The sequence below is a fragment of the Vombatus ursinus genome, unplaced genomic scaffold (genome assembly GCF_900497805.2).
Source record: "Vombatus ursinus unplaced genomic scaffold, bare-nosed wombat genome assembly UNPS02014812.1, whole genome shotgun sequence".
NCBI classification, from domain to species: Eukaryota; Metazoa; Chordata; class Mammalia; order Diprotodontia; family Vombatidae; genus Vombatus; species Vombatus ursinus.
The window spans coordinates 38703180-38728863 of record NW_020954590.1 but is presented as its reverse complement, the minus strand read 5'-3'; the positions used below and the strand labels follow the sequence as shown (position 1 = coordinate 38728863).

The 25684-nt window shown below is 38.0% G+C and overlaps 1 protein-coding gene across 1 annotated transcript in view; it reads left to right on the top strand.

Annotated features, from left to right (window-relative positions):
* The first annotated feature begins 581 nt into the window (after window positions 1–581).
* The window catches only part of LOC114054141 (vesicle-associated membrane protein-associated protein A), a 49647-nt gene continuing 24544 nt past the window's right edge, over window positions 582–25684 (top strand). The window contains exon 1 of the mRNA XM_027877285.1: window positions 582–939. Coding sequence (XP_027733086.1) covers window positions 861–939 — 79 coding nt within the window. The 5' untranslated portion in view covers window positions 582–860. The remainder of the gene's footprint in view (window positions 940–25684) is intronic.

Here is a 25684-nt window from a genome sequence, read left to right as displayed (position 1 = left end):
CTCCTCTTCCCGCCCACGCTGGGCCTGCCCAGCTTGCCGGTCCAGCCGCTATTACAAGTTCCAAGGTGCACTGCGCTACGGGCGCCCCGCAGGAGACTCCAACTCCCAGCATGCCCCACCTCCAACGGCTCGGTCTCTACATTCTGCCCGCCTGGCATGTTGCATGCTGGGAGCTGTAGTTTCGGAAGGCGCTTGCCTCAAGTCGTTTCCCTCGTATCCCTTCCTCAGCCCAAACCCTAGAAGGTGCCACCTCCGTTCTGACTCCCTGATCCTGCGGCTAGGGGAGGGAAGGGACTGCTTCTGAGCACAGGCAGCTTCAGTACTGCGACAATCCCACACCCCCCCCCCCCCCCCCCCCACCTCGCCGCTACATTTCCACTTCCACTGACAGGGTCCCGGCCAGGCTTTCAGGCTGGAAGAAATATATAGAGCACGCGGGAACGCGCAGGCGCGTGAAGGCCCATGCCGCGCTAAGGCTCCAAGGGCGGGGCGGGCGAAGAGGAGGCCCAGGCCGCTGCGGTGGCGCGCACGTCGCACGCAGGGGCGAGTCACGTGGGGCAGCGAGGATCGCAGTGCGCGTGGCCGCGTTGGCTGGTGTGGGGTTGAGTCAGTTGTTAGTGGAGGGGGGGTAAGCGACTGGTCGTCAGACTGCCCGATCCGCTGGCCGAAGCAGGAAGCGAGCGAGCGGTGAGCCCAGGCTGGTGACTGTGCCCTTCTCACAGCCCCGGCGCTTCGCCATTTCTCCCCTCTCCCCCACCTTGAGCTCCTCCCACTCTCCCTCCCCTGGACAATCCCCCCTCCCCCACCCAGGCAAACCGCCGCCTCGGGCGCGCCCCCGCTCCCCCTGCGCTGTCTCTCCGATGGCGGCCGCTGCCGGGGCCATGGCAAAGCACGAGCAGATCCTGCTCCTCGACCCGCCCACAGACCTCAAATTTAAAGGTAGGTAGCGAGGTGGGCCTTGGTGAGGGGAGCGGGGAGAACGAGACCGTCAGCTCCCCCCTTCGGGTCCTTTTCCTCTTTTTTTTTGTGGGGGTGGAGGGTTCGGAGAGGAGGAAGGAGCGTCGCCAGCCCTCGTCTCCCTGTTTCCCATGTTTCTCTCTCCGTTCCCCAGCTCTCTTCTCGTCTTTCTCGTCGTCAGCCTTTCCTCCCTCTCCCCTCCCCCGCCCGTTCACAGTCACACTCAGTTTCACGCGCGCGCACGCCCAGCTTGTGGCGGGGGCTGGGGGGGGGGCGGCGGAGGAGGCCGAGGCCGAGGCCAGGAAAGGCGAGCCGAGCTTGGGGTGCCGGGACCAGGCGCCTTGGCCGCCATCTTGGGATCCCGCCGGGAGGCAGCGGCCCCTTCTCCCTCCCTCAGCCGCCGCCTGCTCCTGACATTCCTTCTCTCCTCCGGGGACTCGTTGGGCTTTTTCCGGGACGGGCGGGGGAGGCGCCCTGGGGGCTCCTGCGGGGCGCGGGGGTGGCGCTGGCGCCGGGGAGCCTTCCCGGACTCTCCGCGCACGGCCGCATGTCCCGGGCTCGCTCGGCCTTCCTGGAGCCGGCTGGAGCCTGGGTCCCCCCGGTGCCCTGTCGTGGGGTCCGCTGGTGCTCGAGTTTACGAGTGCCGGTGGACAGACCTCGGCCGCTCGCCTGAGCTATTGGCTCGGACGTGCCTCTTGGGACGAGGGGAAGAGACGTTCGCGATCTTGGCTACTGTGGTAGGAGGGAGCCGAGCGAATCTCCCACAGATTAGGGGGAGGTTCTGGTGTGGATGATTCTTGACCTCTTGTAAGTAATACACCGCAGGAAAAGAAGTGTATTTTTATTTAGTCTTTACTCTTGGCGTCTTATGTTTCAGACAGAGCTGATTTTTTCCCCCTTCTCTGGTTTTACTTAGTCTTTAGCTTGCTACCTATTTGTCATTTATCGTATTATAGGATTTACAATTCCCACAGAAAGTCAGAAAAGAAAACTTATGAAAACAACTTACTTCAAAGATTTTGTTTTAAAATAATTTTGTACTAGAACCTTTGGTCCTTCCATGCCTTAAATAGGGAGGCAGCATGCTGTTAAAGGACTTGGGATCCTAAGGACCTAGTTGTTATAGGTACCCTATCATAGTTTTTATTGTACTCTTCTATTTAACACCTATGTGAACTTGGACAAGTCACTTAATATAATTTAACTTTCTTTTTCTCATTTGTAAAGTGAGGAAAAAGGATGAGTGTCATTGGACTATATAGTCTTCCTTTTACTTTATGTCTTCGATGCTAAGGTGGTGCTGTTGGCTAGGATTCTTTCAGGCGTTTTTCTGGTAACCTTAGGAGACACGTCTTAACATTTGTGTCTCCATTTACTGCGTTGTGGTCTTGAGCAAATCACTTCAGTGAGCTTACCTTACAGTCTTATTGAGAGCCAAATGTGAAAATACTTGGGGCAGGGACATACAGATGCTAGATATAAATGAACCTAAAGTTGTAAAAATACCTAAAACTATAAATGGACCTAAATTGGGGAGAGTGGGCTGGATTACCTTGAAGGTGGTGTCTTCGGTACTGTTTTCTGTTTGCTATTATTATAGGAATCCAGGTGCTTTTTGGGATATGGAACGTTGTTTAGGGGACTTACTGAATGAATGAAAAAGCATTTATTAAGTATTAACGGTGTCCCAGGCACTGTGCATTAAGATCATGGAATTATATTTCAGGGATTACATCTAAGTCATGACTTACCTTGTTAAATGTTTGAGTCCTATGTCCGTTTTGGGAGTCAGTATGTTAAATTCCACTTGTAGTTTAAAAATTCCACTTAGTTTAAAAAAAAAAGACTTGAAGCATTTCAAAGGGTAAAACAAAACATGATATATCTGTTATATTCTGGGAAGTGTCAGGCCAACAGGAAAACATTTGCTTTCCTGCCAGCAACTTTTCACAGGAAAGTTAATATGGCAAAGTTGCTTTATGTCCAGAAAATTAGTTTTATGAGGCTGTAGTATTAGGATACTATTTCACAACTAGTGGTTGGCTTTTTTACACTGGTTTATTTCCTGTGCTTCTATAGAAAAGTTATGTAAGCAGTTGAGTAAGAGTTTTGTTTCAAGGCAAGCATGAGATTTATTATTGTTTTGAGGAGTTATGGGACACTTGAAAGAATTAGGTTGTGTATATTGTATTCATTCATATGGTTTTAGTTAATTAAAAAAAAAAAAAAGACCTTTCCTGAAAGCCTGAAATTACATCAGTAACCACCTGCTGTTGAAATATTTTGATGTAACTTATAGTGGTGAATGCTTTTGTGTGTGTGGTTTGGTTTTTTTTTTTTTTATACTTTATACTGTTGTTTTGGTAGCCTGCATTTCTGAAATGATATTGACTATGCAAGATAAACAGTCTCTTGTGCGGGCATCAGTCTTGGAAATCTGGGAAATTAGTATTAGGTGAGAAGCTGCCTTGTTGGCAAAGTTGGAGGGTTTCTTATGAGAGAAGTTAGAATGCTGCTACCAGGATAAAGAAAGGGGACCCTCCCCCCAAAGGTGAAAGGCCCTTATATTTTGTGCATTCAAAAATGGATCTGTGCGTCTAATGTAATCACAAATGATTTGAACATTTAGAAGTTATTTTCCAAACTTAGGAAAACAAACATTGTATCTTCACTCCAGTAAAAGAATTAATCATTAAAAATGCCTGTTATTCAGAGTTTGGTTTAACTAGACACCAAGAGAAATAAATAGAGAAAGTCTATTGTCTAGGTTTTGATATACAATCCATAGACTTGGTCCATAGGTACATATATTTTTAGACTGACACTGTAAATAGACCTAAATGAGGAGAATAGGCTAGAGATGTCATATATGTAGTTCTTTTGATAGTCCGAAGTTTCTCTTAACAAAGGCAAATCTTTTTAACTAAAGTATAAGGCAGATAGGTGGCTCAGTGGGTTACAGTACCAGCCTGGAGTTCTTAAGACCTGAGGTCAAATCCTGCCTCAATTACTTCAGGACTGTGTGACCCTGGGCAGGTTACTTAACCTGTTTGCCTTAGTTTTCTCATCTGTAAAATAGGGGTAATAATAGCACTGCCTCTCTGGGTTGCTTTGGGGATCAATGAGTTAGTAATTGTAAAGCACTTAGCACAGTGCCTGACACATAGTAGGCATGTAATAAATGTTAGCTATTTAGAATTCTGGTGATGCTGTGTAACTACACATTATGAAATAAATTTAGTGCTTGTCCAAAGGACAGCAAAGAGGCACATGATTGGCATATCATAAATGAATTATATAGGAGTAAAGTATGCTGTCAGATGTATGATGATCCAGTTATGTAGTGAAAGCGAGAGAAGGTTGACAGACAACCTGAATGCTCATTTGGTATCTCTGCAACTTCAAGAGAAAGAAAGGCATATTGAGTGGACTCCCTGTGGTAAATTTATGCATCTGTATGCATAAAGGATGTTGATTATGAATGGATTGAGATCTGCATCCTTGAGGGCAGTAATACCTACATTGAGATTTTGATGTAGTAGAAAGCTCTGGGAATCATGAATCCTGAATTCAAATTTCTAGCTTTGCAACTTATTCCCTTTGTGATTTTGGGCAAATCACTTAACCTCTTTAGACCTCAGTGTCCTCTTCTTTCCTTCCAACTCAAGATCTCTTATCCTATTGTCCATTGTGAAAATATGGCCATTTATTTATTTAAACATAGATGATCTTTGAACTAATGGTGAGAATTTGAGGGCTATTCAGAAGATTTTTGATGAACTTTTAAAGAAGTTGTAACATTTGATCCCAATTGGGTATGACCTATTTGACTGTTCACTTACAAGTGAGTTATATTCAGATGAGCATATACTTATACATACACCGACCTTATGCAAATAGCCAGCGTATTAGAATATTTAATGGAATGGAAAGGATAAACTGATGAAATACGTGAAATCCCCCAATTTATCTCTTCTGTATTTTAAATAAAATAAAATTTTTAAATACACTTTTTAAATAATGCTATAATTGGAGCTTGAATCATATGAGAAAAAGAAGGATCCATTTCCCTTAGTTTTTATTTTTTTGTGATTCCCCCCAATATTGAGCCCAGTACGTACTTACTCTTCTGCTAGATAATGCTCAGCTCTCTTTGAGCCTTCCCAGTAATTCTTTGAGACTATTCTGTAGCCTCTTGTTGTTCCTGTGTGTGTGTTGACCAGAAACTGGAGACTAATCCCTTATGTAGGGGACTATGTAGGTCTCTTAACTTCTCTGAACCCTAGTTCCTCATCTGTACTTTGGATTAGATGAAACCTGATGTCCTATTCAATTCAAATGTGATCCTGTGAACCATTCTCTACCTGTTTCCTAACCTATTGTAAAATTGAGAGGATTGGATTAAATTATTTTTTAAAAGTTCATTACATTTCTAAAGATCTAAGATCCTATGGCAATTGAGCATGAAAAGGCAGGAAATTTTTTTTTTTTTTGGTATTAAACAGCATAACTCTGGGAATCAAACTTGGGAGAACCTGGTATGACTTTATCAAAGATTAGGATTCAGGTCAAGAGACAGCTGTTTGGCATAGTGGATAGGGTGCTGCAATTGAAGTTAAGATCTGAGTTCAAATCCAGATTCGGAGACTTAATAACTGTGTGGTCTTGGGCAAGTAGTTTAACTGCTTTCTGCCTCATTTTCCCAATCTGTAAAATGGAGGTGATTATAACGCCTACCTCCCAAGATTGTTGTGAGAATAAAATTACGTATTTGTAAAGGAAAAGGGCCTATGTGCCAGGCATGTGCTAAGTACTGGGGGTGCAAAAAAAGACAAAAACAGCTGCTGTTTAAGAGAGGCTCACAGTTTAATGGGGGAGACAACATGCACACATTTATCTACAAATAAACAGGATAAATTTGAAATAATTAACAAAAGGAAGACACAATAAAGGGAAAATGGAAAGTCTTCTTGCACGTGGGAGTTTAACTGAGACTTAAAGTTTTAAGCCAGAAAGCAAAGATGAGAAGGGAGAGCATTCCAGGCATGGAGGATAGCCAGTGAAAATGTCTGGAATTAGGAGATGGAATATTTTGTGTGAGGCACTGCAAGGAGACTAATGTCACTGGATAGATGGTGACAGAGTATGTGGATTTGGTCATTGTTAGCATCCATACATTTTACTTTGCAGAGGAAGCTTAGCCCATGTGACTGTATTTTTATAAATACTTCTTTCTCTAAGTATTTTTCCCCCACCACCTAAAAATGTTTTTCTTTCCTTTTTCTTTTTTTGGAGGCAAGTGAGGTTAAGTTGACTTGCCCAGAGTCATACGACTAGTAAGTGTCTGAGGTCAAATTTGAACTCAGGTCCTCCTGATTCCAGGGCTGGTTCTTTATTCACTGCACCCCCAAAATGGTTTTCTTTAAGCAGAACTTTGTTTTTATTAGAATGATTAAAAGACTGAAATTAATAACATGGGATGGAGAGAAAGTCATCACCCCTTTACCTTTCAAATGTCCTTCCTTTCTTTTCTCTTTGGGCTGGTTGAGCACCCCCTAATGCACTTTGGATGTTACAGCACTGCCTTGCCCTTAATCTGGACCAAAGGTCCTCAATCCCCTTTTCTGATACTTGAGGGAAATATTAAATGTGGTCACAAACTTTCAGTTGCTTGCAAATCATCTTCCTCTCCTTGTTTCTTTCTTTTTTTTTTTTTGATCTCACGAACACATTCAGCTACCTCGATTAAAATGGGGAGGAATTATTGGGCACGAGAACCTTAAAACAGAGAAGCTAAATAATTTTGTCTCTGTTGAGTAACTGACTTAGTACAAGAGAAAAATTTTTTTTTAAATGTGGCGGTGGCTTTGTGTCAGGACTCATGCATTCATAATTTACTTTCTGTTAAAGCAAACATATTGGGAAGTTATAGGAGCAAATAGAGCAGTTTACTTTGAGGGATATTTAAAATTTTTTTGGGAAAAGTGGTAATCTTCTTTGTTAACGTAACAGAATGGTGATTGTAGTTGCAGTTATTTGTCCAGTTTTTGTCCCCAACTAGATTTAAATACTTTTGGCAGGCATCTTCTTTGGTTCCTTCAGGACCTAGCACATCCTAGTTTTTGATGTTTGTTGAGTTGAATGTAAAAAAAAAGTATACTAGGGGCTCTTGGGTATAAATTTTAAAGAGCATAAAGGTGTGGTACCTTCAAACATCCAGTTAGGGAAACGGAAGTTTGCAATTTAAGTTTTCATTTGGAAATCATTAAATCTCTTTATACCATGTATTTCTTCTATTCTCAAGTGACTGATAGCAGCCATTGCTGTCTTTGAACTGTGAAACGGAGGCACCAAGGTTTTAAGTGCGCCTCCCAAGTTTTAAATACTGAAAGAGAGCCTAAAGTGCTAAATTCCTAATCTATTGCTCTGTAATCAGTATTTCTCCTATGTAAAACTTGCTTCCTAATAACATGTTAATATGTTTATATGTGAATAATTTTGTTACTGGAAATGTACGTGGTAGTAGTATGCATGATCTATCTCAAAAATATTTTGGGTACGTTAGGTCTGATATACTCAGGAAAAAAAATAGCTCCCTTGTTTAGTTTTTAAAATGACATTTAGTATTTATAGTAGCAGATTAGTAAAAAACATTATCTCCTGTTTTTTGAACCCCATATTTACATACAACAGTGAATATACATATAGACTGAAATCTAGATGGAAGTCCTTTTTAGGCTTCTATTATGCTGAATCTAAAAGTATGACATTGAATAATGTAGTCTTTCAGGGCTGTGCTGATATTATTAGCGTTTTGCATTACAATGTAGAATAGAAATTGCTGGTACTCAGATTTATTCTTCTGTCTTGAAGGTCTAATATCAGAGCTGGATAGTGCATTTTTGCCTGTTAGTAATTTAAGTCTCTTAACATAAACTGTACATTTCATTCTAGGAATGCTTTGTTGAAGTTATTGCTTTATCTGTTAGGTTGACTTTGGGTAACTCCCCTGGCTCTCTCTCCTTCCCCTCTCGCCCCCATTGTGGATTAGTGTTGAATAGGGTTCTTTTAGACTTCAGAACTACAGGGAAGAACACTTTTTTTAACTTAACAAAATAATACCTTAGAATCATAGGATTTTTGGAGTTGAAGGGACTTTAAGATCCTCAGTTCATCAGTTCTCACACTTTTTGGTTTTAGAAGAATCACTTTATACTCTTAAAAATTATTGAGAACCTTAAAGAGCTTTTGGTTATGTGGGTTATAGCTATTGATATTTTCTATATTGGAATTGAAAATGATAATTTAAAAATTATTTTATCATTTAAAATAATAAGCCTGTTACATGTCAATATAAATAGCATTTTAATGAAAAAATAAAACTTCAGATTAAAAAAGCGTTTAGTGAGAAGTGGAATTGTTTGACATATTTTTGCAAATCTCTTTAATGTTATCTGCTTGGTTATTCAGTTCTTTGTGATATGTTGGTTTGGTTGAAGTATATGAAGAACATTTGGCTTCACATAGATACTAGATAGTTAGACAAGGAAGTATTTTAATAGTAAAAAATGCTTCGTATCATTAGCAAAATTGTTTTGACTTTAGGGTCTTGGTGACCTCCCAGAGATCCTAGGATCACATTTTGAGAACCCCTGCTCTAGTCTAGTCATTTTACGAATGAGGAGACAGTACCAGGGAGGTTCAATAAATGACTTGTGTAGTCATGTGGTGAGTTAATGGAAGACCTGAGAGTAGAAGGCCTGTTTCCTGATTCATTGCCAAATATTCTTTCCACTACACAACATTGACCCCTCATCCTGCATCTTTAAAAAAAAAAAAAAAAGCACTAGTGGAGAGGATGTTTTGTAAGAAGTTATTAGTTGATATTTGGCTGAAGATGATGCTATTAACAAATCTTTTGTGTATACCAGCTGTTTGAATCTTAGTTGCTTGACTCTATTCAGCCCTGTAGGAGGGTCTAGTTGGTAAAATGAGATATGATGCTGAAATATTTTAATAATTCAGCTATTTTGAAATATGTCATAATAATAAAGGTTAAATTACTTTAATTTTATGATCTGTAGTAGCAGGCACTTAATAAATAATTGCTGGTGATAATGGGTTTATTGGATTTGGGACAGTGGGACTGAATAAGGAAATCAAATTGTTCTTAGCTATAGAAACCAAAGTAAAATAGTAATTGGAGTCTTAACTGTAATTCTGTTCATTTATTCTCTCTCTCTCTCTCTCCAAAGCAAAGACATTTAATGAAATAATATAGTAAAAAAATAATTTTCCCCTTAAACTTATACATAATTATCAATGTGAAGTATGGATACATGTCGAGCAAATGCATAGAGGGGCACAGATGTGGCCAGAAAAAAACATATATGGAGCAGCTTATACCTCTGACATCGCGAGGCAGTCATATCTCGTGGTGTATTGTCACACTGCTCCCTCCAGGCCTGCTGTGTGTGGTCTCTGCCAGGCAAGTAGTTTATACATATTCTGCATCAGATACTGCTTTGTTGGATGCATTGTCTTTAATGGACAGTACTGTGCCAGAAACTGTTCTGCTATATACAGTGTCTCTACTAGATGTGTAGTTTCTTTTTCTTTTTTTAATCTTTTTTTAATTAATTTATTTTGATTTATCAACAATCACTTCCATAAGCCTTTGAGTTTTAAATTTTTCTTCCCCTCCCTCCCTACCTCCCTCTCCAAGATGACTTGCAATCTGATATAGGCTATACATATACATTCCTATTAAACATTTTCACATTAGTGATGTTGTAAGGAAGAATTAGAACCAACAGGAGGAACTTCAGGAAAGAGAAAACAAAACAACAAGGAAAAAAAAGAGCAAATAGTATGCTTAGATCTGCATTCAAACTCCATAGTTCGTTCTTTGAATGTGGATAGCATTTTCCATCATGAGACCTTTGGCAGTGTCTTAGATCGCATTGCTGAAAAGGGACAAGTCTATCAACGTTAGTTGGATGTGTAGTTTTAACTGACTGTAGGCAGGTGCGTGATTCTGGAGCTTCTCCCTGCTTCTACCTTCTGGTGCAACTGGAGTTCTTGGTTATTGTGCTCTTTCTTTCTCATGAGAAGAGTGGGCTCTGCCATGCTCTTTTAGATTCAAGCTGTAATACTTTTTATATTTTAATAGCTTTTTGAAAAGTGGCTGGGCTTAGCTGAGAATCAGCAAAAGTCTTCTCCTAAGGCAGAAAAAGTCTTCCTCCATTTCCCTCCCAAAGGAGTAGGCTTTTTAATTTCTTTTGAGGCTTATCTAGAAAGCTCTTCCGGACTGTTGGGAAACTCATCAGACAGAGCTGGATTTAATGCTGTTCTCAAGTTTTGGAATAGGCTCCAATGTGGTGGCTGTTAACACAAGATAGAAATATGCTTTACAAGTGAAACCTACTTTAATGAAATCATTTTAGTGGTATAGATAACACCTCCATTCCTCTGTCCTATGTTAAATAGAACTTTATGCTTAATATCACTTTTGGTGAATAACACTATATTGAAGTTCCATGAAATATGGTTATTATAGAAGTGCTGAATAAATCAACATTCACATTAGTTTAAAAATTCTCATTGAAAGTTGTAAGGATAAATGTTTGAATGTACAATTTAAATTTATTTTGAATACTTTTTCAATGATTTGGCAGATAATTTAGAAAATATTTTGTGATGATGACCTAAGGGGGGAGACATTTTCTTGTGAATGTTTTTCAATCTTTTTCAAACTTGCTAAGACACCAGAGGACCTGTGCACTCAAGGGGACATCTCATTTCCATTTCTTATATTTTGTATTTGGTACCTCCAGAACTTAGTACTTTCACATAAGTTCTTAAGGAATTATCTTTCATTCATCCTTTTTCTCTTTATGACTTCACAGTTTCTCCATTTCCTTTTCCAGTTATGTCTTTCTGTGGGTCTCTATCTCATCTCTATGTATACATGTTCAGTTGTTTCAGTCATGTGTGACTCTTTTGTCAAACAAAACCCCATTTGGATTTTTGTGGCAAAGATGCTGGAATGGTTGGCCATGTCCTTCAGTTCATTTTACAGATGAGGAAGCTGACCAGACAGGGTTAAGTGACTTGCCCAGGGTCCCACAGTAAGTGCGACCAGATTCAAAGTGACCAGATTCAAACCAGCCCTGGCACTCTATCCCCTGCACCACAGCTGCCCTTCTTAAATACATACTATCTGTACCTGCTTAAAGTTGAGTCAATACTGAACTTCCAATGAGATCTGCTTTAGTCACTGCTTGTTTTAGTTGAAGAAAGAAAAGCCCACCTGTTTAGATATTTAATGTGAAAATGGGAAAGAAGGGAAAAAGAAGTAGTAAATAATAAATTTTGTGTATAACATGCATGTAATGTATGGAATTGAAAATTAATACCCCACTTTATTTTGAATTATTTTACTACATATTGATAATCAGGTTTCTATGTATTAGTTACTTTCCTTTATTGTGTGAGCTTGAACTCCCTCTGAATTCCTTAAACTTGTAGCTGTTAATTCCCTGTTTGTAACACAAGCCACACTCCACCCATTAAGTTCCCTTCTTCAGGACTTTCCAGACACAAAATTCTAATCTGTATTCTAATCCGTGAGAAATTAATAACATGTAAAACTTCAAGTTCCCTGTTCTCCCTCAGGAATCATCAACTACAGAACTTTCCAGAAGATGTTAGTCCACCTTGTGATAAACTGATGTAACTTGGGGTTAGTAACTTTAGCATTGACCAGTCAGACATGAGATACACCTTTGTTATGCCATATTGATGTCACTGTTTATTTTTGGGTTCCTCTGTATGACTATAAAAGAGCTGAGTGGATTGTCAGATGTGTCCTTGGCTACTGAGGAGCCTTGGATCCTTTTTATTGGTAATTGCTAGCCTTGCTAATAAATAAATTGGACCTGCTTGGAACTGTATTACCTCAGTTTCTTTTTAGTGCAGATTTTTTATCAGGACATTTGGCAACCATGGCAGGGACCCTTAAACACTCCCGCACCCCCAGCCTTGTGGAGGAACTTCTTAGAGCACTCTGGTGACTTGACTGAGAAACTTTTTTGTGAGGGACCACCCTGGAGGTTGACTCCCCCTCAGGTTTGACCCAATTCTTCTGAGCTAAAATGGGATTAAACTCAATTCTTTTAAATGAGTTCAGGAATCTAGTAGTAGCCTACTTGTGGGAACTCCTCCTGAGAATTATCTTAGGGGAATAATAGGAAATCTTTTCAGAAAGATTTAGAGGGACCAGGGGGATCCCCTTCCTCTAGTAGTAGTGGTCTCCACACTATTAGAAGGACTGAATAAGCCTTCACTATTACTTAATCCTCTTGGGAGTGCATTCCCAGGGCATTATCGTATTCCCTTCATGAGGATTCTCTTGGTAGACATCTCGGATAATTTCCAAAGACAGCATTCCTTTTTAAAGGTTTGCTGGGGCTGAGACACTCTCCTTTGGAACTCCTCAGGAGAGTTACTGGGTTATGGGGTCTAATAATAGCAATACAAAGAAGAATGCTATTTGACAATAAGAATGAGAGAGCAGAAGCATACTACTAAAAATTGAGTGAAATTTGAAACTGTAAAATATATTCTAAATCACAACTTTCCATTTAGAAAGAGATAAGTAAGAATAGAGATCTGCACATTGGTCTCAGTAAACCCCAAACTTAACTTAAAGGAAAGGACTTTTAACTGCAGATTAAAGCCACTCTTAAGAAGTGTAGAGTTTTAAAACAACCCTCAGGAACCTACTTTCGCAAAATTAAATTTTGAGAGGGAGGATAAACTTGATCAAAGATACTTCATTTCTCTGCTCCGAATTTTCAAGCTATAGTTTAAGGCACTGACTAGAAAAAGAGGAACTGTGATATCATTGAAATTTCACAGTAGAAAAACTATATTTTAAACTTGTCTGACACTTAAGATCTGCCACTTTGAATCTTAAAGTGACAGACCCTGCCAGGATCTCATAAATATTCAAATTAAATTCCAAGTGAATTGTTGGCTTTTATTCCTTAATAGACCCTCTCTATTCTTTATCCTTTCTTATTCTTCCTTCTAATCCTCCTGATATGGGAAGTTCCTTCTCCCCCCTTTTTTTCCTTCTTAACCTTATTCCCCTCCCACTATAGAAAGAGATTTGCATGCCCCAGTGGGTGCTCCTTTAGCAGGCCCAGGGATTCTCCCTAGACCTTTTTTGGGTGCTTGGAGGCTTGGGCTGTCTCCCATGATCTTGGTCCCTACTTAGGGAGTTCCAGCTAGTTTCTTAGTGCTTGAAAGGGAGTCAGAAGTAATAGCCTTTTTAGAAGTTTTTGGCTCAGCCTCTACAGCTCCCTCCACCATAGGTCCTAGACAGCCTTGTAGAGGAAGGAAGTAGAAAAGCAAGCCACAACTGAGCCAAAACCTCAAAAAAGGGTTTTATATTTTCCAGGCAATGGGGAGAAGTGACTTGCCCAGAGTCGCATAGCTAGTAAGTGTCAAGTGTCTGAGATTAGATTTGAACTCAGGTCTTCCAGGGCCAGTGTTCTAGCCACTGCCCCATCTAGCTGCCCCTGTTGGGTATATTTTGCTCTTTGTGTCTGACTTTTGGTTTTATGTGTCTGTCATGTCATGTTGTTTGTATAAATCAGACTTAGACAGTCAGATCAACCTTTGGCCTCATCAATCAAATTAAAAAGGAATTGTAAAAGTCTTTTTAAAAAGATAATCTTTTTCTGCTTCTAACTTTGGCCAAGCTGGAAGGGCAGGCAAGAGACTCAGGTAAGGAGGAAGGGAATCTTTGTTCCCAGTCCATAGAAGATTATGGCATTGTAAACTAATTAGAGACTTAATTTTGTGACACATATAAATTCTCTACAGTAAATCTCCAAATTGTGGTTTGAATGTTTTTAAGAAAATGAAAACTGCTTCCAGTACTAAAAGTAATATTAGTGAGCAAATTTAAATACTGTTAAGGAAACATTGCTTAGACCTTTTATCAGTCCTTTTCTGGAGAGTGACAGGTTTGTTGTTATAATGTAAGGAAGGAAGAATTGATTTCACTGATTAGACAAAGCAATTAGAAATTTAGATTTATTTGGTACTTTAAAAACTGCCTATTATTAACTCTTTCTTAATCAAGAACACAGAAGCCTGTTTGTACCAGGGATCAACCTAAATAAGTAAAATTTAATTTCAGAAAACATTTTTTTTTTCACTGTGTTTGCTTCTGGTTAGCCTGAGTAATTAAGTAGTGTGAATGATATAACTGTACTAATCAATTAGAGACAAAGTCACCTAAAGAAATTGGAATGAACTATGCATTTCTCGGCCTTTAAGACAGTATTACAATTAATTGGTTTTGTGTAACAAAACTTGTATTAAATTTAAGGTAAAATTCAGTAGAATGAAGTTTAAGTCTGTAGACAGTCTGGAATATGATTGGGAAATAAAGACTAGAGGAATTAAGCAAATAGAAAAAAAGTGAGAGAAGATCAGAATTTGGAAAGAAAACAAAAGGGCAGTTTTGAAGGGCTTTAATCAAAGTCCACTGGAGAGATCTAAAAAGGAAGGAAGGAAGTTTAAGCAAGTAGAGATGAGAGAAAGTTAAAAAAAAGTCGGTGTCTGTTTATACTGACACAGTGTGAATGGAGGGTTTGAAAGTAAGTGTTTTGGAGTTTTGATAAAGGAATTTTGAGGAAGGGTTTTGATCCCACTGAGATAAGAAAGATTTGAAGAATTTTTTAAGACATGCCTCTATGACAAGTACTAAATGTTGTCCCCCTTTTCCAATCAATATAAGATTACAAAAGAAAACTCAGAATTTTTGAAAGGTTAAGCAGAAGTTTCACAAGTATAAATTAACTGATTGATAAAGTATTGTTTTCTTTGGTCTAGTGTAAATAGTTATGCTAAAGGCCTTTGTAAAAACTTTAGTAAGTAGCTTTTTCTGCTGAGGTTACTACTGAAAAGCCTCTGGGTGAGGAGCAATGTTCCCTTTCTCCTCCTTTCTTAAGGTGTCCCTGTGGGGTTAGTTAAGGAAAATAAAAGGAATTGATTTGGCTCTTTGGGTGATTTAAAAAAATTAAGAAACCGTCACGGGGAGCCGGGAGTGCCACCAATAACTTTCTGAACGGGAGCTAACTGAAAACAGTGGACCCTTGGGAAAAATGAGATTTGAATATTGCCAATAGTAATTATAAAATCAGAATTGGTTTGGTTCAGATTTTTGTTCTGAAATATAAATGTCAATGTATTTTCATTTACAGTGAGGTGAATAATAGCACCTACCTGTCAGGGTTGTTAGTAGAAACACATAATTGTGAAGCTTATGCTTGTGAAGTGCTTTCAACACAGTGCCTGGCTTGTGCAGAGGACAATTTTTGTTTTTTTTTTTGGTAATGCTCTGCCCCTTTGAAAAGTGCTTTTTAAAATTAGCATTGAAAGTCAGCAAATTGCTGATACTTATCAGAAATTCACATTAAAATTGAATGAAATAAAAAGTTAAACATTATAAAATACTACAGAGGCAAGACTCAAACTCTTTAAGCTTTAAAAAACAGAAAAAGCCTAACGTGTGGTAAGCACTGTATAAACTATTGTTGCGTTTAATTACTCTATACTGGATTAAGATGTGACTAGTGTAAAATGTGCCAGGAATGTAAGATAAATGATTTTCTATGCAAGATAATTTGGAAATGCATTTGACTGAATATCACCTGATTGGTAATAAATTTTAAATAGACATTGTATATGTTATTATATTTCTAAAATCATTCTCATATTGTGAAATTTCAGAAACCATTCTATCAGAACTGCAAATAGAAAGGCAACTTACTTTTTTATCTGGATCTTGTTATGAATTGAATTCTTTAAAAGAATGATAAAAATGTTTGAAAACTTAAATATTTAATGGGGGTATATTTTGTATTAAATTAGAAAATAATAATAATAACAACAACAACAACTCACTCTTGGGAGCAGAGAGTAACAATATCCTCTTAGGAGATTCTTGTCTGAAGTTCCTTTGTACTTCGTACTTGAGCTAGATCATAAGATCTTATCAGCCTTGCTGACAGCACGTTGTGGAACTGAAGTGCTCCCGGTTGAGGAACTAGGATCTGTCCCAGCCAAAGTGGAAAAATGACAAGTTAATTTAAAGAGTGAGTTCATGAAATTGTATCTATTAATAATTAGTATGTAGTGAAGTTTACATTTTTGAACTGACTAGTTGTCTGTATATGTGAACTGTGTATGAATAAAACTCCTGAATGTAGTTATTCTTACGTGAAGGATCAGTTAAATGTTCTTAATAAATATTAACATGAGAAAAATAAAAATAACATAAAACTAAGTTGTAATTAATTAAATTTTGCGATTTAAGGTGAACTCTTGTGGGACTATAATTTGATATAGTTCGGAGTTTTTTTTTTAGGTATACTTGTAAAATTGCAAAGCCAATAGCTTGCCATTCAAAAGGAATGCCATGTGGTACCCAGAGGGAGTGCAGTCTGAGATCTGCTACAGGTGGATGTCTAGCATCTGGGAAGAGTTGAGGGTACAACCTTTCAAAGGCAAAGGTAGGATCCTCTTGACTTAGTTTCCTGAGTGTGCTATTTCTTTTTTGAAAACAAGACAGTTTCCCACCTGGTTAATTGTGAGCCTAGCTTACACCCTGTAAATACCATGGAACTTTACTACCTGATTGACTGGCAGATAGGATGCGTTCCTGAAATCAAGCAGAAATAAGGGAGTTTTTTCCCCTTATTCTGACTTCAGGTCAGTCTTGTGCTTTTAGGGAGCCAGTCTTGGATACCATTGTTACCATGTCCCTCCTTTTCTTTTTATAGCACATTTTTATAGTCAAGGCACATCAACAGTAGAACTCTTGTTAATTAATAGATCACCACTGAAACATCTGAATTAATATCATAGAAAGCAAATGTGACAGGTCTTACTGTTTTCAATCTGAATTTGATGAGTTCCTATCTTTGCCCCCCCCAATAGTTACATATTCATGATTCTAAGATTAAATTCTTCAAGTATCTCATTCTTTCAGAGTAATATGAGAATAACAACCGCCTAAGGGGAAAATAAGATGAGGAATATTCAGAAAAGTTTGCCAGGATCAGTAAAAATTTCCCAAGAGGTTATTTTCTCTAAAAAATAGGGGTGTGTGTGTGTGTATGTGTACACATGCATATGTATGTGATTGGCTTATAAGATTTACAGGCCTTGAGTATATTTTAGTGACAAGTTCTCAAAATTGGATTGAGAATTTTTTACAGACAGTTCTTTACGTAAGTAAACTGTTCCATAGACCTCAATTTTTACATACTGTGAATTTGCCTGTGGATGTAGGGAAGGGAGAGAGGGGAATGGCTCATGGTTCAAGGACATGTGGCAGCTGGGGACAGAGTAGGAGGAGGAATGTGTGAGGCCAGAGCAAATGATGTGGGGGCCTGGCTGGCATTGAGAGGAAGAACACATGGCTGAGTTAAGAGGGAGGAGGACCTACAAATGGGGGCCAGACACATGGTACCTGCCTGTGGATGGATGGAAGAAGACATAGCGGGCTGGAGACTCATGTGGGTGGGTGGAAATGGGACCGAGGTTTTCTCTTGCCCCTGGAGGTCTCAAGCCAAGCCCCCAGTCCAGTGTGGTGGTGGTGATCTTTCTGGGCATCCATTCTTCTGCTTTCAGTTGTTTTGTTTTTTGGGGGGGAGAGGGGAATGGGAAGCCAGAGAATGCTGAGTTAAGGGGCAGGAATGGGGGGTGAGAGAGACACATGCAACTTTGGTGTTTTTTTTGGGAATTCAGATTTCTTTCAGAATTTTCTTTACCTGAAGTTGAATTTGCATAATGCAAATTTATGTAAAGCAATAACTTTAAAGTCATATCTGCCAGTCATTTAGGTAGTACATTTTTTTAGTAAATTTTCTTTACCTAAAGTTGAATTTGCATAATGCAAATTTATGTAAAGCAATAACTTTACAGTCATATCTGTCTGTCATTTAGATAGTACATTTTTTTAGTAAAGTATTTTTTTAGTAAAGTATTTATGGTGTGTAATCCAGGCTTACAGTTAACCAGGTGGGAAAATTTCTTGTTTAGAAAGGAAACAGCACACTTTGGAAACTGAGTCAAGAGGATCATACCTTTTGCCTTTGAAAGGTTGTCCCCTTAACTTTTTTTTCCACTTGTGAAATTGCATTGATGATTGAAATTATTTTTCTATTTTTTTGACGTCTTTTTCCGATAACTTTAAGAGAAAAGAAGACTCATTTTCCAATTTGTGCTCTTACGGATTCTTTCTAATATTCTTCCTTGGTCCTGTCAATACCAGTGTTTATATGAGGTATAGGGTTTTGGTAAAGATAGAAACAGCAAGTGGCATGTAACAACTGAAATTCTCTGAAGTTTCAGGTGATATACTAATTATAGTTCTATTGTTAATGCAAACTCAATACAATTTAGTACAACCTTCAAAGAAGGTTGTACTGAATTGTGTTGAAGTTTGTATTAGGTCTTCCTACGTGCTCTTGAAACATGAGAAACAGATTTGGAAGGAGGAACCCCTTCAGATATGTCCTGAGAATTTAACTTGTTCTTGAAATATACATCTGTTGCTTTTTATCCACATCAGGAATTCCCAGTGAACTGGTGGAACTCAACAAAGGACTTTGTTTTGCCTTTACTTCCTTTTCTCATTTGCTGTTGCCTCTGTACCAAAGGTGACTGAGCCCTCAAAAGTTTTGTCAACATGCTGGCTTTGGAACAACCCACTCACTTTTGGTTTTAAAGAAATTGTGCTAAAATTCTTATACTGCCATCAATACTAGCAATATTGTTCGTATCTCTTTTATTACTTAATAAATCTATTCATTGGGCCCCATGGATTTTGGTCATGTCACTAACTCCATCAAAGCCCCCAAATCATGGATGCCTATTTCTGTCCAGCTACCAAAACACTCACTCCCACTCACTTCTCATGGGACCCCTACTCTTAGGTTCATTGGATGTTTTCCTGACTAGGAGGCAGTGGCAAACTAACCCTGGATCTCATAGCTCTCTTCTGTCCACGTATAAAATGTTGCAAAATTGCGTCCTTTTTTTCACGGTGTTTATGCAGTCTTCCCTCTCAGCCTAACTCCATATACTTATAGTCTTCCCTTGATAATAATTCCGATGGATGATGATCATGCCTCATTACATTACTTTGGTTTATACATGGTGATTCATGAGAGGCCTGTCTCCCAAGAATCAAGAGGGAGAAATGTGGAATTGAAAATTGATATCCCACTTTATTTTGTATTATTTTACTATGTATTAATCAAGTTGCTATGTATTAGTTACTTTCCCTTAATGTGTGAACTTGAACTCCCTCTGAATTCCTTAAACTTGTAGCTGTTAATTCCCTGTTTGTAACATAAGCCACACTCCACCCATTAAGTTCCCTTCTTCAGGACTTTCCAGACACAAAATTCTAATCTGTATTCTAATCCATGAGAAATTAATAACATGTAAACCTCAAGTTCCTGTTCTCATCATCAACCACAGAACTTTCCAGAAGATGTTAGTCTACCTTGTGATAAACTGATGTAACTTGGGGTTAGTAACCTTTGCATTGACCAATCAGACATGAGATACACCTTTGTTATGCCATATTGATGTCACTGTTTATTTTTGGGTTCCTCTGTATGACTATAAAAGAGCTGAGTGGATTGTCAGATGTGTCCTTGGCTACTGAGGAGCCTTGGATCCTTTTTATTGGTAATTGCTAGCCTTGCTAATAAATAAATTGGACCTGCTTGGAACTGTATTACCTCAGTTTCTTTTTAGTGCAGATTTTTTATCAGGACAGTTGGCAACTATGGCAGGGATCCACACACACACACACACACACACACACACATCCCCCCGCCTTCTAGAGGAACTTCTTAGAGTGCTCTCATGTTCCTTCTGGGACTGCCCTTTCTTTGAAATTGTTCTGAAATTACCACCTCTGCCTTCCGTTTCAAAACTTTTATTTCTTCAGTTCACATTGAGCAAAGCAATTAAATTTAATCGATTCAAGCTAGGGTATGAATGACAACCACTTAACCCTTAGAGAATTTTTGGGGTTCTTAATATTTTCAAGAAGTTTATTAAACCAAATGAACATAATAAAATGAAGTGGAAAAAAAAAGGACTGCATGGTGTGAGTAACACCAGTGTCATTAGCCTGCTAATAGAGATGTATTTTCTAGTCTTTACTGTCCAGTTGTGAGGATTGAGGATCTTGTCAGTGTCAAGAAATTATGGGGTTTGTGGATCTTGTCTATGGCAAGGAGTTATAATAAGTAGGATAGTGTTTTAAAAGTTTATTAGACCATCTAGAAATTTATATTTTTGAATCATAGTTGAAATACTGTACAGATTGTTTCCTGACCATTAACCTAAGGTGTTTGCAGAGAAGAAATTAGGATACTTCCCCATTTATGGGGGAATAGTTTTTAGAGTATCACTGTTATATAAATTGCCTTTGCCTTAGTTTGAGTAGTCATCTCAAATGTACCATTGCCAAAACAGGACTCATTATAGCTTACATTTCTGCATCTTTGTTAGGAGTCCCACTATCTTTCCAGTCACCTAGCATAGCAGCCTTGTCCTTGATTTTTTCTTCTCCCCATCCCCACCTTATCAGTCCCAATTCTTTTTGATCTTGCTTCTATGACACTTCTTCCATTTGTTCCCTTCTTTTCATTTTCCACATTTGGGCCCTTGCATGAGAAGTTCTTTAAGAATTTCTATACAGAGTCTTTACTGGTTTTCTCCTAAGTTCTTAGTCTTCCCTTTCTCTAGAAATTCGTATAATTTTGTGTTTATTTGTATACATATTGTTCCCCCTGTTGGAATGTAAACTCTTTGAGGGTAAGAACTGTTACATATTTTTTTGTATCCATAGTAACTAGTACATAGTTAGAACCTTGCGCATAGTCAACTCTGTACCCCCCAAATCACTGTGTGTTAATTTTGTGTAGATATCCTGTATTTACTGACCTGAGAGCTTGTTATCTCTAGTAAAATGTAAGCTCTTTGAGGGCATGGATTGTGTTGCCTTTGTATTTCTATGCATTGAGCTGAAAATGGTGCCTGGCAAAGAATAAATGCTTAATAAATGCTTTTCTGGGAAGACCTCCGGTGAGGAATGACCCACTGCCCAAAGCGCCTGATTGTAATTTTGGATAGGGCTCTATTAAGTTTTTCCTTACATCAAATCTAAATCTGCCTCTTTACAACTTCAACCTCTTACTCCCAAGTTTTGCCACATAGGGCCAAGCAGAGTAAACCATTAAGTCATACTTGCACTAACTACCTGCAGAGTTATGCCAATTATATTTTTGTATGTGTGTATATGAAAATGTTACATAATCATAAAGTATTTGAAATGCAAGCTGTCTTTTATTCTTCATTCCCTACACATAAAATCAGTTGCCAAGTCTAATTGATCTTAATCCATAATATTGCCCCAACTCTTCTGACCTTTTCTTTACTACTCTAGTTTGCCTTTTCATTAGCTCTCAACTAGTAGCTGATCTTCCCCGTGGCAAGCCTCTTTTCCTGATAATTCAGCCTACCCTGGGCTGTCAGATTAATCTTCCTAATGCACAGCTCTCATGACATCCGTCTGCCTTGATGCTCAAAATCCTTCAATAGCTTTTCATTGTTTTCTGAATCAAGTTTTAGTTTAGGGCATCATAAAAGTAGCTAATATAGGGAATTTAGCTGAGAGGTAATGAGAGTGCCTAGCTTGATGCATTCAAGTTATCAGGCCAAGATGAATTACTTCCCAGGGTACTGAATGAACTGGCATGCTCAGCCGCTGAGCAATTGTAAAGGATCATGGAGAATAGGAGAGAGGAGAATAGGAGGACTGAACTTTAGCAAATATTCCACATTTCAAAAGAGAGAAGAGAATAGAGTTTGAACTGTAGGCTTCTTAGACCATTGATTTTTAGCAAAATTCTTTAAAAAAATTATTTTACTGATGCTTTTTTAAAAATTACCCTCATTTCCAAATATGTCACCTCTCCTTTCCTCCCCAGAGGCTTGGCAAAATTCTCAAATTAATTAAAATTACAATTAATGAACATCTAGAAGAGGAAATGGTGATCACAAAGAAGCCAGTATGTTCTCTTCAAAAAGAGATCATACTATATGTATATATTAGTATTAATTACAATGCTTTCTGTCTTAGCAAAGACTGGAAACAAAATAGGTGCCCATCCATTAGGGAATTGCCAGACATTGTAATGAAGTTTTCCCAACTGTGGAGTGCAGCTCTGTGGGGAGGCAAATCAATGGCAAAAATGATTGGATAGTTTCAAATACAACCCCCTTCCCCCAGTGATAACAAAGTTTGAATAAAAGTCAGCAAAGGAAGACGAATGATTAATTGGTTTGACCTGTTGGTGGGTGACAAAAGTGAGAAGGTTGTTGTTGGCATCATAGTGATAGGCTGGGGTAAGGGAAGTTGATTAGCCCAGGGGAAAGGATGGAGACTCTTCACTTTTTGGAGGACGTGGAAAGAGGGTATTGGAAGTTTAGTATATCCCATGCTGATGGAGTATTGCTCACTTTCCTTGACCTGTAAATAGATAGGGTTAGAGTCCATGCTGCCTGCCTATTTTGGAAATGAGGACTATGGAGGCTCCCTCCTCCCCTCCCATGTTGACTTGTCAGGTTCTGGACCCCAGCATCTTCTTCCTACCTTGTTAGGAAGGAAGTTCCCTAGGCAGGCAAGGGTTCTCTGCTTCTGGAGCATGATAAACCTGTAGCTGCTCCCTGTCTCTGGTCCCTAATGCATCGTTGTGGATGGAGGTTTAAAGATTTTGGTGGCTACTCTGAGAGACATCGTGGTGTAGTGGAAAGAGTGTACTGAATTTTGAGTCCTTTTCCTGGCTTCCAATCCTGGTTCAGTCACTTATTGCCTATGTTAGCTTGGGCAAGTTACTTAACCCTTATGTGTCTCACTTTCTTCAGCTGTAAAATGATCTTAAAGGGTCCCTTCTGTGAGCCTATGTCAGTGATAATATATTGCTTTATTTTTATTGTATGTTTAATATTTGTCATAAAATTATAAATTCATAAATTTATTTGAGCAGATATAATCTATTTTGTGCATATTGTTGATAAGTGGTGGAGTGGCTTTTTTTTTTTTTAAGGAGAAGGGTGTTTGCTATATAATGTTTGGAAACAGCATGAAATGGAATTTTACTGTTCAGTTAGAAAGAATGAACAAGAAAATTTCAGGGAATCTTGAAGATCTCAGCAAATTCATGCGAAGTGACCAGGAAAACAGTAATCAAAATTACTGTAACAGTATAAATGGAAAGTATAATAAAACAAAACTTAATTGCTTTTTCATTATAATGACCAAGCTTGGCCCCTAGGAGAGTTGAGAAAATGCACCTTCTTCCTTCATTGCAGGAGTTGGGGACCGTGGTTGTGGAATATTGTATGTATTGTCAAATGCAGTTGATATGTTGATTTGGTGGAACTTTTTTTTTTTAAACTTGTTCTTTTAAAATTTGTTACAAGGGAAGGCATTTTGTTTGGAGGATTGATAAATTCAAGGAAAAAGTCATCAATAGAAAACATTTAAAAAAGAACTTGATAGTAACTGACTTTAGTTTTTTGTTTTTTCAACAGACTTGTGATTTCATTGGTAGTGGGAAAGTTCCCATCTACTAATGCAGATGTGGTGCCCACTCTGTAACTTTTGAAGTTTTATTTGCCTGTAACTCTGAGAGGTTTGCAAAGTGCTTTGCATCCTCATCTGAACCACAAATTGATCTTGATAAGTAGGTGCTATAGTTTGTTCTCTCCAGATGAGGAAACTAAGGCTCACAGAGGTTAAATTCCTTGTCCCTAGTACATAGCTGGAAAGTGTCAGAGTTGAGACTTAACCTGGAACTTTGATTTTCCAGTCCAGCACTTTATCAACTGTATCTTGCTGCTTGCCATTAATCTTATTTCCATTTTTGATTGATAAAGTTAGTAGGTAGTAGCATTCAGGAGAATGCTATTAAGATATAGTTAGCGTGAAGGACAATGCCTCCTTACAAAATTCCTGTTCAGTTTATGCTTGTTTGATTTTTAATTTAATTTTTCATATAGTTTCATATATTTTCATATATTTTCTCCTTTTTAGCAAAAACATCTGGAAATCATAGTCATATGTAAGGAGGAATCAATAAGATATAAAAAACTTTGAGTTGGAAGGGTCTTCAAAGTTCATTTAGTCCAGCCCTGATTGGGAATCCCTTCTATGTAGCCATTCATTTGGGGTATCTAGCCAGAGTATGAAGATGTTTGATTTTTCATAAGTTCCATCTTTATATAACCTTAGTAACTGATTCTGAATAGGTAGTACTCATAGTTTTTGCAGTGTAAAGTTGGCAACATTTTTTCTTATTTCTGTAATAAAATAATTGAGTATACTACACATAATCTCTCAATTTACCTTACATATTCCCTTCCTAGATATCAATCAAATAGTATAATGGCAAACAATATTCCAGCAGGAGCTAAAAATGTTCTGCAAGTATGTCCACATTTATATACAGTGTAACAGTTTCGTTTCCACCGAAAGTTTTGGCTAGTCCTTTTGTTTGTACTAGTGAATTTTAAATATAAAATGCATCTGGTTTTTAATCATTCTATTTAATTGTTTAGGTTAGTTCCTATGGAGTTTAGGATAATTTTTGAGACAGAAAACTGATTAAGGAATCAATGTCTTTGCAAAAAATTTTATAGCATTTTTGTTTCTTTGTGTTGACAATAAAATTTATTTTTTATCTGACAATTAATCCTAATTAAGTTATTTTAATAAAGATATCACAATGTATTCATATGATTGGAGGTCATATAGAAAATTTAATTTTGTATTTAATAAAATTAGTTTCTCATTAGTCATTTACAATTCTATAAACTTTCCCCTCTGATTTAGGTAGAAAAATGAGTAGCTTGGAGGTTTCCTTTTTTTTTTTATTTTGCTTTTGAGTGCTAGCTACATGGTATTAATGATTAGTGTCACAAAAGCAAACCATGAGAGAGAACAGTCAAGACCTTGAATAATCCACAAATTGGATAATTAGCCTATGGATAACTAACCTGACTTAAGGATAAGCTGATTGGTAATAGGCTGATTACAAAATGTTGAATTTGTTTATATACCAGATACTATCTCCACATGTTTTAAACTGTTCAAATAGTGTTACATTGTAACCACATTGATAAGCATTTATTAAGTGTTTTCTAAATGCCTTTGTTGCTATTCTGGTGTATAAATAAACCATTTTATTGCTAAAGCTAATGTATTATTTTAAAAAATTCAATAAAATGTTAGGGAATTATAAAAGATTTGTGTTAATGTTAACAATAAAGTAACTGATTTGTTCCCCCCAATAGTTAGGTAATTTTAAAACCTTTTCACTTAAAGTTACCTTCTGTTTTAATTCAGTGGTTATCTCCTGCTCTGATGATGACTTTGATAATCTCATATCTTTTATGTTAATAACTTTTTATATTAATTTCTTACTCAACGTTTTGTAACTATTTTGATTGAAGGGTGCCCCATTCCACTTTGTAGTGCCTAAAACTCCTGTTTTTTTTTCCCCCTAATGGATTTACCTTTCTTAAAATCTGCTTTTAATATCATCCCAGTTCT